Source organism: Littorina saxatilis, linkage group LG2 (genome assembly GCF_037325665.1).
Source record: "Littorina saxatilis isolate snail1 linkage group LG2, US_GU_Lsax_2.0, whole genome shotgun sequence".
Taxonomy (NCBI): domain Eukaryota; kingdom Metazoa; phylum Mollusca; class Gastropoda; order Littorinimorpha; family Littorinidae; genus Littorina; species Littorina saxatilis.
In genome coordinates this window covers 35,828,947-35,841,744 of record NC_090246.1, presented here as the reverse complement: position 1 = coordinate 35,841,744, position 12,798 = coordinate 35,828,947, and the positions used below count along the sequence as shown (strand labels likewise).

Here is a 12,798-nt window from a genome sequence, read left to right as displayed (position 1 = left end):
CAAAGAGGGAGGGTGGGGGTCGATCATCTACAAAGATGTGTAACTCGTGTATGATAATCGAAGGACAGGAAAGGCAAGGCGAATCTGTGGAGGCTCTGGAGCTGGGTGAATGGGGAGAGAGGGGGATAAGGGATGAGCAGGGTAAAAAAAACTAGGGGAGGTGGGGGGCTTGGGGGCTGGAGAGTGGTGGTCCCATCAGACACCTGGGCGACAGTGCGTCGCATGGGCGACAAGGGGCGCCATTGAGTGGGATCAGGGGTCAATTCGCGCCGCATACCGCGCGTACCAATCTGGGGCCCTGGGGCCTGTGAACTCACGTTGAGGTGTTGTGTTGCCGGCTCCGCCGCCAATCAGCAGTCAGTCGTGCGCTGACCCCGTGTGAGCATCGCTATGACGGCTTACTAGCGCCAAAACCTGAGGTTACCAATATAACATCAAAATTAGTCATTAGCACGTGTTAAATCACAGCGATAATGTGAACTGACATTGTTAATTACTCATTTTCAGTTTTGTCATCGGCTTACTAGCGGCTAGGGCCCAAGTCATAGTTAAACACGAAAACCTGATAATTACACATTAACACGTGATAATTAAGCATGATGACTTGATCATTACAATTTTCACGTGAAAATCATAATTTTTTAGTTCTGCCACACTTCCAGACGGATTACTATAGAGCCAAAACTGAAAGTTAATCGTTATCTTGGGAAGAAAATGAGTCATTTTCACCACATAATTGTAATGTTTGCGTGAAAATGTTCACCACATAATTGTAAGTTTCACGTGAATACTTTAACTATGTGGTTTTGGCGCTAGTGAGCCGTCATAGTTGTGTTGCACCGCCGCCAATCGTCAGTCAGTCGCGCGCTGACCCCCGTGTGATCGCACTGCACTATCTTATCAGCTCCGCTTGTTTGGCTGTGCAGGGAGGAGCGTCGACATCGTGACATGATGATGCTCCTCTGCTGATTGTCTGTCTGCACTGTCTCAGTCTTCGACCCCCGGCCCCACCACCCCCCACTACCACCACCTCACTACACCGTACTACTCACTGTCGTCGAGGTTATCACTCTTCTCACGAGACGAAGTGAGGTGGAGAGAGTTGATTTTTTTTTTTGGGGGGGGGGGGGGGGGGGGTTTCAAGGATTCTGGGTTTTTTCCCAAGACCCTCGGAAGTAACGGGTGGTCGATTTGGGAAGGAGAGTGGGGGGGGGGGGGGGGGTGTGTGAAGGAAGGCACGAGAGAACACAGTTTTTCCCTTCATGCCACATTCATGCTCAATGGGAGTAACACCAACTTTTCTTTTTTACATTTAGTCAGGTTTTGACTAAATGTTTTAACATAGAGGGGGAATCGAGACGAGAGTCGTAGTGTACTATGTGTGTGTGTGTGTGTTTGTGTGTGTGTGTGTGTGTGTGTGTGTGTGTGTGTGTGTGTGTGTGTGTGTGTCTGTGCGTGTGTGTGTGTAGAGTGATTCAGAGTAAACTACTGGACCGATCTTAATGAAATTTTACATGAGAGTTTCTGGGTATGATATCCCCAGACGTTTTTTTTCATTTTTTCGATGAATGTCTTTTATGACGTCATATCCGGCTTTTTGTAAAATTTGAGGCGGCCCTGTCACACCTTCATTTTTCAATCAAATTGATTGAAATTTTGGCCAAGCAATCTTCGACGAAGGCTGGACTTCGGTATTGCATTTCAGCATGGAGGCCTAAAAATTAATTGATGACTTTGGTCATTAAAAATCTGAAAATTGTAAATAAAATTATCTTTTTTATAAAACGATCCAAAATTACTTTTATTGTATTCTTCATCATGTTCTGATTCCAAAAAACATATAAATATGTTATATTTGGATTAAAAACAAGCTCTGAAAATTAAAAATATAACAATTATGATTAAAAATAAATTTATGAAATCGTTTTAAAAACAATTTCATCTTATTCCTTGTCGGTTCCTGATTCCAAAAACGTATAGATATGATATGTTTGGATTAAAAACACGCTCAGAAAGTTAAAACGAAGAGAGGTACAGTAAAGCGCGTGCTATGCAGCACAGCGCAACCGCTACCGCGCTAAACAGGCTCGTCACTTTCACTGCCTTTTGCACTGGTGACAGACTACGGTCATTGTGAAAAAAATGCAGTGCGTTCAGTTTCAGTATGTGAGTTCCACAGCTTGACTAAATGTAGTAATTTCGCCTTACGCGACTGGGTAGCCGAGTGGTAACGCACTTGCGCTCGGAAGCGAGAGGTTGCGAGTTCGACCCTGGGTCAGGGCGTTAGCAATTTTCTCCCCCCCTTTCCTAACCTAGGTGGTGGGTTCAAGTGCTAGTCTTTCGGATGAGACGATAAACCGAGGTCTCTTCGTGTACACTACATTGGGGTGTGCACGTTAAAGATCCCACGATTGACAAAAGGGTCTTTCCTGGCAAAATTGTATAGGCATAGATAAAAATGTCCACCAAAATACCCGTGTGACTTGGAATAATAGGCCGTGAAAAGTAGGATATGCGCCGAAATGGCTGCGATCTGCTGGCCGATGTGAATGCGTGATGTATTGTGTAAAAAAATTCCATCTCACACGGCATAAATAAATCCCTGTGCCTTGAATATGTGCGCGGTATTAATTGCATAAAATAAAAATAAAAAATAAAAAAATAAATCCCTGCGCTTAGAACTGTACCCACGGAATACGCGCGATATAAGCCTCATATTGATTGATTGATTGATTACGCGACTTGTTTAATCCATGCACTAGCTTCTTGTTAAAACGGAAGTTGTATGTGTCGCTCGAAAGGCGGTGGTACATTTCGTATACGTATAGGTCAGTGGGTTTACATTTAAATAATATTTACGACAGTCGTGTTTAAAATGATTTTAACAGAAAGCTGGGTGAAGCAAAAAGTACAACACCGGGAGATTACACAGAAAGGCAACGTAAAGGGTGGTAGCTTCGTCAGTAGGGGTAGGGGTCAGGGGAGGAGGGGTCGGGTGTTTTTAGCTGATGTGACACCGGGGGGGAAAAGGGAAAGGTGAGAGCAATGGAATGTGAGGGTATGGCAACGAGAAGGTAGGAATGAAAAGCGAGTGTCGGGTGACCCTCCAATATCTCTTTTGCTGATATCAAAAAGGAAAGCCCCGTGAAAGAGTGCCGGGGGTAGGGGGTAAAGGGTAGGGGTCAGAGGTTGGAGGTAAAGGGGCAAATAAGGGGTTGCCCCGTGTAGGATTGTATGGTAGGGGCTAATAGGGGGTGGTCCCTCTAGGATGGCATGTTTGGGAGGAAAAAGGGGGTGTCCTCTGTGATATCTTTTTACGGCGATATTTGTTGCTGACTTGACATAAGTGCTCGACGTGGGAAGCTTGATAACAATTAGCCTCTGTGTGGCTGCTATCACGGTCTCCTCTTGTTGACATCTTTCTCACGCCTCATCTCCGTTCATCTCAGAGCCAGGGCTGCACGGACTAATAAATAAAAGAGATAGTCTTCTGGGGTGGGGAGAGTCGGTGGAGGTTGGATGAGGGGGGGGGGGGGGTCATCTCCATGAGATTTTGAGACAGGTTGGCCTTCTCCTCTTACCTGTACCCCCGCGCCCCTCCCCCCTCCAATGAACCTCCCAGACACCCACGACCACGCTTCCACTGTTTTCATCGCTGTCTCAAGGCGCATCTAATTTGTTATCAAGCGTTGATAAGGGACGCGATGCAAACAGTTCTTACAGATTGACTACAGGCTTGTGCACAAAGAAAAACATGTACGCACGCACGAACGCACGCACACACACACACACACTGATACGCAGGCACGCACACACACATTCACACACACACACACTCACACACACACACACACGCACGCACACACACACACACACACACACACAGAGGCCAAATTTACTTTGCTTTTTCCAAGACTGTAATACGTTTAACCGTCATGAAAAGTAGATTTCTTTTTCATGCAAGCATCAATAAAAAACAAAAAATATATAAAATAAAATATAAAGAGAAAAACGTACGAAACATATCACTGGCGTTGCTTCTAAATAACAACGTGATATGATCCGTACGTTTTTCTCTTCTTGCCTCCTCTCAATTTGCATTAACATTTCATCTTGCACTCCGCGAGTAATTTGGATCTTCAGGGTTGTTCTCTTATTTTTTCCTTTCACTTTGTTGAGTTCATCCACCAGACTCTTTATCCAGATGCCCCCCCCCCCACATCTTTTGCGCCGTTGGTCGCGTCTTTCGCTGAAGATGGTTGGGACGGCATTTATTATAAGTCTTCTTTGGGTCGCTCCTGGGCCAGGGGTCCTTCTAGTTGGCAGGACTCGATGAGTCTGCTTTGGGTCGCTCTTGGGCCAGGGGTCCTTATAGTTGGCAGTACTCGCTGAGTCTGCTTTGGGTCGCTCCTGGGCCAGGGGTCCTTATAGTTGGCAGGACTCGATGAGTCTGCTTTGGGTCGCTCTTGGGCCAGGGGTCCTTATAGATTGGCAGGACTCGATGAGTCTGCTTTGGGTCGCTCCTGGGCCAGGGGTCCTGATAGTTGGCAGGACTCGATGAGTCTGCTTTGGGTCGCTTCTGGGCCAGGGGTCCTGATAGTTGGCAGGACTCGATGAGTCCGCTCCTGGGCCATTGGGTCCTGACTCGATGAGTCTGCTTTGGGTCGCTCCTGGGCCAGGGGTCCTTTTTGTTGGCAGGACTCGATGAGTCTGCTTTGGGTCGCTCCTGGGCCATGGGTCCTGATAGTTGGCAGGACTCGATGAGTCTGCTTTGGGTCGCTCCTGGGCCGTGGGTCCTGATAGTTGGCAGGACTCGATGAGTCTGCTTTGGGTCGCTCCTGGGCCATGGGTCCTGATAGTTGGCAGGACTCGATGAGTCTGCTTTGGGTCGCTCCTGGGCCAGGGGTCCTGATAGTTGGCAGGACTCGATGAGTCTGCTTTGGGTCGCTCCTGGGCCAGGGGTCCTTTTTGTTGGCAGGACTCGATGAGTCTGCTTTGGGTCGCTCCTGGGACAGGGGTCCTTTTTGTTGGCAGGACTCGATGAGTCTGCTTTGGGTCGCTCCTGGGCCAGGGGTCCTTATAGTTGGCAGGACTCGATGAGTCTGCTTTGGGTCGCTCCTGGGCCAGGGGTCCTGATAGTTGGCAGGACTCGATGAGTCCGCTCTTGGGCCATGGGTCCTGATAGTTGGCAGGACTCGATGAGTCTGCTTTGGGTCGCTCCTGGGCCAGGGGTCCTTTTTGTTGGCAGGACTCGATGAGTCTGCTTTGGGTCGCTCCTGGGCCAGGGGTCCTTATAGTTGGCAGGACTCGATGAGTCTGCTTTGGGTCGCTCCTGGGCCAGGGGTCCTTATAGTTGGCAGGACTCGATGAGTCAGCTTTGGGTCGCTCCTGGGCCAGGGGTCCTTTTTGTTGGCAGGACTCGAAATGATCTTCACAGAGTACCGTCCCCTTGTACAGCTGACCGGGTGTTTTGCCAAGCAGGTCTTGTCTTCCAGTGTTCTGTACCCATAACTTATATCTGGAAAAAGAAACAAGCACACATTGTTGAAATCTGTCCCGTGTAAAGAAAATAGTGTTGCCACATCAGTGGCAGTGACTAAGAACCTTAATTGATTTTAATCGAATCAGTTTGTCATTTTGGTACAGATTGCCCGTCATATATCTGCACACATTTCTTTCTTTCTTTATTTATTTGGTGTTTAACGTCGTTTTCAACCGTTCAAGGTTATATCGCGACGGCTGCACACATTGATTACAACGACAACAACAACACGACAACAACAACAACAACATCAAGAAGAAGAAGAAGAAGAAGAAGAAGAAGAAGAAGAAGAAGAAGAAGAAGAAGAAGAAGAAGAAGAAGAAGAAGAAGAAGAAGAAGAAGAAGAAGAAGAAGAAGAAGAAGAAGAAGAAGAACAACAACAACAACAACAACAACAACAACAACAACAACAACAACAACAACAACAACAACAACAACAACAACAACAACAACAACAACAACAACAACAACAACAACAACAACAACAACAACAACAACAACAACAACAACAACAACAACAACAACAACAACAACAACAACAACAACAACAACAACAACAACAACAACAACAACAACAACAACAACAACAACAACAACAACAACAACAACAACAACAACAACAACAACAACAACAACAACAACAACAACAACAACAACAACAACAACAACAACAACAACAACAACAACAACAACAACAACAACAACAACAACAACAACAACAACAACAACAACAACAACAACAACAACAACAACAACAACAACAACAACAACAACAACAACAACAACAACAACAACAACAACAACAACAACAACAACAACAACAACAACAACAACAACAACAACAACAACAACAACAACAACAACAACAACAACAACAACAACAACAACAACAACAACAACAACAACAACAACAACAACAACAACAACAACAACAACAACAACAACAACAACAACAACAACAACAACAACAACAACAACAACAACAACAACAACAACAACAACAACAACAACAACAACAACAATAACAACAAAAACAACAACACCAACAACAACGGCAATAACAACAACAGCAGCAACAGCAGCAGCAGCAGCAGCAGCAGCAACAAAAACAACAACAACAACGACAACACCCAGATACCAGCAGTCTCAGGTCAGCGCAGTGCAGCGCGTGACACTGACAGCACAGTGAGTTACAGTGCACGTGACAACCGCCGTTTTTGTGACTGGAGGATCATTCTCCGTTCTGGTCAGTGCTCAAAGCTACAACACTGAATTAGTTTCACCAGCTCTGGAACTGGGAAGAATTGTCTGCATACGATGGCGACTTTTTCTGGAACACGGCGAAAATTGTTTGCTTCCAAAGACTTGAAACTGTGTACGTGACAACCGCTGTTTTCGTGACTGGAGGATCATTCTCCGTGCTGGTGCTCAAAGCAACAGCACTGACGCGGCCAACATCTTGAGAATGGCTGCTTCCTGTCTAGAGCGGGCTTGTTTGTGTGTGTGTGTGTGTGTGTGTGTGTGTGTGTGTGTGTGTGTGTGTGTGTGTGTGTGTGTGTGTGTGTGTGTGAGTTTGTGTGTGTCAGTGTGATTTCACCTCAACACACATACACCTGGCCATGGGCAGTGCGACTATGTCGCTGCTAGCTTTCCACTGGAAGGAAGCGACCCAAATTTCCCACAATGGGGCAATGACGTAATAACAATGAACTTTATGTTAAAGTTCTCCTGCCAACGCTTCCCATCCCTCAGTCAATCGAGGCGTACAAGGCTATTTAATGGACGGACATATTGACTAACGAGAAAATCAACTTACTATGCTAATGACATTGCTTTAACAGACGGACTGGCTGACTATCTGACTATGATATGTGGCACATGTAGGTATGACTCTTTCCAGAAATGCATATCTCTCCCCTGAACACCTCATCGTCACCGCTCAACTCCGCCCATGTCTCTGCCCCTCCTCCCCCCCCCCCCCCCCCCACCCCCCTCCTTCTCCTGTCCCAGACCCTCATGCATGCACAGAAGCACTCGAACTCAGAAAGACGAAAAGGATGGAGAGACGGCGGAGGGTATAGAGGAGGAAGTGCAGAAACTGCTGGCATCGATCGAGATCGAGGTGTCCACGTGGTGCCAAGAGAGGTGTCACTCTCGGACCTCGGCTGTTTCTCTTGGTACCCTCGGGGCAAGGCACCCGGCCCGGAACTGACTCGGCCTGGTGGGGGTTGGGATGAGGGTGGGGTTGTTGTTGGAGGGAGGGGGCTGGGCTGGCTTGGGCGGAGAAGGGAGTGGTTGGTTCTGTAGAAAAGGTATTCAGGGGTTGTTTGAATTGTTTCTGTGACTTTGGCAGGGGGTAATACAAATTATAAGCCATTGAACACTCACAGAAAAAAAAGTTTGTTTGTTTCTTTCTTTGTTTTTTTCTTGACATTTTTCGAAATTACAAACATGAACGGGTAACATTTCATGACCGTGTAGTATGCAGCCTTAACTTCTAAACTTCGGATGCCGCTGGCTTTCTGAAGTGTACAGAATTGCTGTGCTGGAAAACAAAGTGTCACTGTGCGTTTCTATTTCTTACAGCAAAGTAAGTACGTGTAATAACTTGCTGTAATCTCAATTGGTTTAATCAAAATTTTATTCAGAATTTCTTTGCATGAACATTTCGAAACACACAGCTAGGACACGCACTCAAGCAAATGCTTATATCACGTGTAATCTCAATTCATGTGGACAAATTGATCATTTTTGGGGTGTCTCATTAAAAACCCTTTTGTTTATCTTTTTCTTTTGTATGTAAAAAGCGACTGATTCTCCAACACGGAAGCGGCGTCCGTAACCTTCTTTAACATAGCGGCACGACCAGCACGTGCTGTCGTTATAAGGATCGAACAGTTAGCCAAAGTTTGTGAGCACACACGCCGCGGCCACCATCATAAAGACCTCGCCTTCGATCTCTACCTGCAGGCAAACAACCACCGTGGCAAAAACTGCAATTGTTCTTTTCTCTTTGTCTTCAGTCACAGGTCTGTAATTCATTTTAACCAGACCGCCCTCCATCCCGCATCCGCCCCCCCCCCCCTCCATCCCCTAAACCATTCCCACCAGACCGAACCCCCATCCCACCCCAAGCCCCCCTCCTGCACACAGTCTCACCTGGAAACCCCCGGCTTTCACGATTGTGTCTTTGGTTCCACTTCCACGCATCCCTTCCCCGGCCTATCCTCTTTTGTCTGCGCAGCCCCCCCCCCCCCCCCACCCCCGCCCCTTTAAGTCCTTCCCTGTCTGTCAGGTGTTAATCCTTTAAGCCCCAACCCTTTCCTGCAAATCTTTTAACTCCCACCCCATCCACTCTGATATCCTTTTCACCTCTTGTATCGTTGGTTCCATCTTCACACAGCCCCATCTCCGTCCCTGACCTGGGCCGTAGGTTCGCCGTTTTGAGTCACATTTCTTTATCCCGTCAGTACGTCCTCCCTACGATGAATCTCCTTCCTCCAGGTGTCTTGGGTTGCAAATCTACCAGCCCCCCCCCCCCTCCCCCTCCCCCCCCCCCCCCCGCTATACCCACGCATCCATACCTGTGTCTTTGGTTCCATCCTCCACCCTATCCCTCCAAGACTCTCCCCTCCCCTTCCTGTATGCGCCCCCCCCCCCCAACCCTCCTGAACCCCCTTCTCCCATGTATTCTTCTGTTCCAGCCCGCTCTTCTTCGGTCTCCACCCCTTTCTCTAGTGTCTCATATAACTTGATTCTCAGCCCCCCTCTCCCCCGCCGTTTATTTCGATCCCTCCCGTTTCAAGTTCCTTCACCTGTGTCTTTGGGTCCTTGTGTTGTATGTCTGGCACCGTCAGTGTGTGCCGAGAGTTGCAGGTGGTTGCCATCGCGCTGCTCCAAACAGGAAGCACATTAAGACCCCGCATTGTTTATGGAGAATTGCTGCCCTACTCTTTCATCCATTGTTCTAGCTCCTGTGACTTGGGACAGAACCTGGCCATGTTGAATGGGATTTTCTGCAGGAGCTTTGCCTGGTGGAAACTGAAAGTTTTGTTTTGTTTTTTTGGTGCAAAAGAGACAGGGAGAGTGGAAACTGAGGAGGGAGGGAGGGAGAGAGAGAGAGAGAGAGAGAGAGAGAGAGAGAGAGAGAGAGAGACAGACAGACAGACAGACAGAGAGACAGACACAGATAGACACACAGACAGACACACAGACAGACACACAGATAGACACACAGACAGACAGACACACAGACAGACAGACACACAGATAGACACACAGACAGACACACATAACAGATAGATAGACAGACAGACAGATGGAGAGAGAGATTTTTACTGAGATATGCACAAAGAGAGAGAGAGAGAGAGAGAGAGAGAGAGAGAGAGAGAGAGAGAGAGTGAGAGAGAGACACACACACACACACACATACACACACACACACACGCACACACGCACACGCACGCACGCACACACACCCAAGCACGCACGCACACACACACACACACACACACAGATTGATCAGAGACAGAACAGTGAACACAGACAGACAAACAGACAAACAGACAGAGACAAACATGCAAACATACACTTAGACAAACACACGAATCGACACACATTCATGCAGTCAGACAGAGTCACTTTATAGACCCAGCTCACTGTCCCAGTTGTACTCTGAGGTCGAAGACAATAACACAAGGTGCAGAAATATTGATTTCTGTCAACAGCAGCCAACCGTACTTCAGTTTGGCACCAGTCACCACCTGTCAGACCAGATTTTCAGGAAACGAGGAACCCGTTTTACTTGTTATCCTCCACGTAAGCTGCTGCTGCTGCTGCATGCTGCCTTTGCATAGGACATGACCTTTTCGCAGACAACCCAGGCATCGATTGTGTGTAATGTACATGTACAGGCATGCAACTGAGTTACTTGTCAAGTCTCAGGGTGGGAATATTCGATTCTGTACTAATGTTAGTAGAGCAAGACCTGCAAGTTACTGATATCACGATGGGGATTGGAGGGGTCAAAGTGACAAAGATCTTCTACTGCTACTGCATGATAATAAGAGCGCAGCAGTAGAAGATCTTTGGAGAGGTATTTAGGCTAGACATTGTTGCAACTGAGTTATATTGCATAGTCAAACCTGTCTCTTACGACCATCAAAGGTACCGACTCAAAGACCGGCACGGTGGCCTAGTGGTAAGGCGTCCGCCCCGTGATCGGGAGGTCGTGGGTTCGAACCCCGGCCGGGTCATACCTAAGACTTTAAAATTGGCAATCAAGTGGCTGCTCCGCCTGGCGTCTGGGATTATGGGATTAGCGCTAGGACTGGTTGGTCCGGTGTCAGAATAATGTGACTGGGTGAGACATGAAGCCTGTGCTGCGACTTCTGTCTTGTGTGTGGCGCACGTTATATGTCAAAGCAGCACCGCCCTGATATGGCCCTTCGTGGTCGGCTGGGCGTGAAGCAAACAAACAAACAAACCGACCAAAAGTGGCCGTTAAAGCCATATGTGCTCACGATGGAAATGTGAATTCAGTTACATAGCAAGAAAAATCGTTTGGGATCCCAATGGATTGTCACCGTAATGAGAAGGTGGTCGTTACGTAGTATTTAGAGGTGGTCGTTACGTAGTATTTAGAGGTGGTCGCTTGGGCAGGTTCGATTGTATTTGTCTTTGGTTGGTAATCTTCAATTCTGTACCATAGTAGTGCAAATACATGCAAGTTACTTATTTGAGGAACGGGATGGGAGAAGTATGCGCACTGAAGCGGGACATTGTTGAAGCTGACTTAACTTGTTAAATGGAAGAAATTAATATGTGAAGCGCTTAGAGAACGTCAAGCGCTATATAAATCTCCCATATAAATATTACCCAATATTGACGGACTGTGTGATGATATCTTCTGCTATGGTCTGTTGAGACAGTGATATCAAAATAGCAGAAGATATCATCACACAGTCAGTCAATGTTAGATATATTGCTAATTCTCTGGACATTTTGTATTTACTGTAAAGAAATTACAAAAGTATTTGTCTCAGTTTTGGCTGTTCCATATCCCTCCCTCTGATTATTATTTCTTTTTGTTCACTCTTTTCTTGTACTTTTCAGTATTTCAAAATGTCTTTTCTTTCAAAAAGTCTTTAGTCACTTGCTCAACTAAATTCTGGGATCATTACATTTTCATATATATTTGTTTGTTTTTAAATTTAGGTGTTTTTGTTTTTGAAGTGGGGAAGCAATAAAGAGGTCGTCGATATCAAAACTGCTGTCGTCGATATCACTTTTGCACTGAGCTCAGTTTTGCCCAATTGACCAATGGAAATCCACGTAACATATGAAATAGCAATATAAATAAATAAGAGAATGTTCGATTCAGGATTACAGCGGTATTGTGGTAGGACAACCATTGTTACACCTGAATAACTTATGTTTGGGTGGAAACTCGACGATTCACTTATATGTCAGCTGAGCAAGACCTATGATAAGTTACTTATCTGAGGATGGGAGTTGCTAGGAGCAAATATATGTTCATGCTACGTGGCAGTAGAATATATCTTTGCTGGGAGTACAGTATTGGGGCCGGGGGGGGGGGGGGAGGGAGGGAGGGATATTGTTGAAACTTAGTAACGCGTCTTTGATTGGGATTCTTCTATTCTGTTCTATGTCAGTAGAGCAAAAGATACGAGTTTTTGATCTGAGGATGGGGGCTGGGAGGGATATTGTTGAAACTTAGTAACGCGTCTTTGATTGGGATTCTTCTATTCTGTTCTATGTCAGTAGAGCAAAAGATACGAGTTTCCGATCTGAGGATGGGGGCTGGAGGAGCACAGTATGGGCTTACTCATACTTACTCATACTTACTCATACTTACCCCCAGCGATGGTCTTATCCCATGTTAAAAAGCCTGCACAGCGTTAAGATAGTGCGCAGAACTGGCTGGGTTTTTTACGAGAAGAACCGTGCCTTTAAGATTGATAAGTGATTGCAAGAAGAAAATATTTTAATTTTTGTGTCTCATCATGTTCCATAGAACTTATTAGATTAGAGGAAACTGAACGCAGAACAAAATAGATTGATCGAGAATGTCTGTAAAATCCCGGTTTAATTATAAGGATAAACAGAGTCTTAATGTATATATCTCTTAACAGTTCCTGTGCCACTCACTCTTGCATCAGCTGTCAGAGAGATAGAAAGACTTCACGGATCCTCTCTCTGCCTTATTCTTATACAGTGGAACCCCCCTTTTAAGA

The 12,798-nt window shown here is 46.2% G+C and overlaps 2 protein-coding genes across 2 annotated transcripts in view; one reads left to right on the top strand and one right to left on the bottom strand.

Annotated features, from left to right (window-relative positions):
• LOC138958869 (uncharacterized) overlaps positions 1-12,798 on the top strand; it is a 291,914-nt gene that overhangs the window by 82,749 nt on the left and 196,367 nt on the right. The window lies entirely within an intron of this gene.
• Positions 4,426-9,429, bottom strand: LOC138952811 (uncharacterized). The gene is made up of 3 exons (XM_070324550.1): positions 9,358-9,429; positions 7,695-7,843; positions 4,426-5,518 (listed from the first exon to the last, which is right to left on the bottom strand). Exons 1-3 carry the CDS (start codon positions 9,427-9,429, stop codon positions 4,426-4,428), a joined length of 1,314 nt encoding a protein of 437 aa, XP_070180651.1.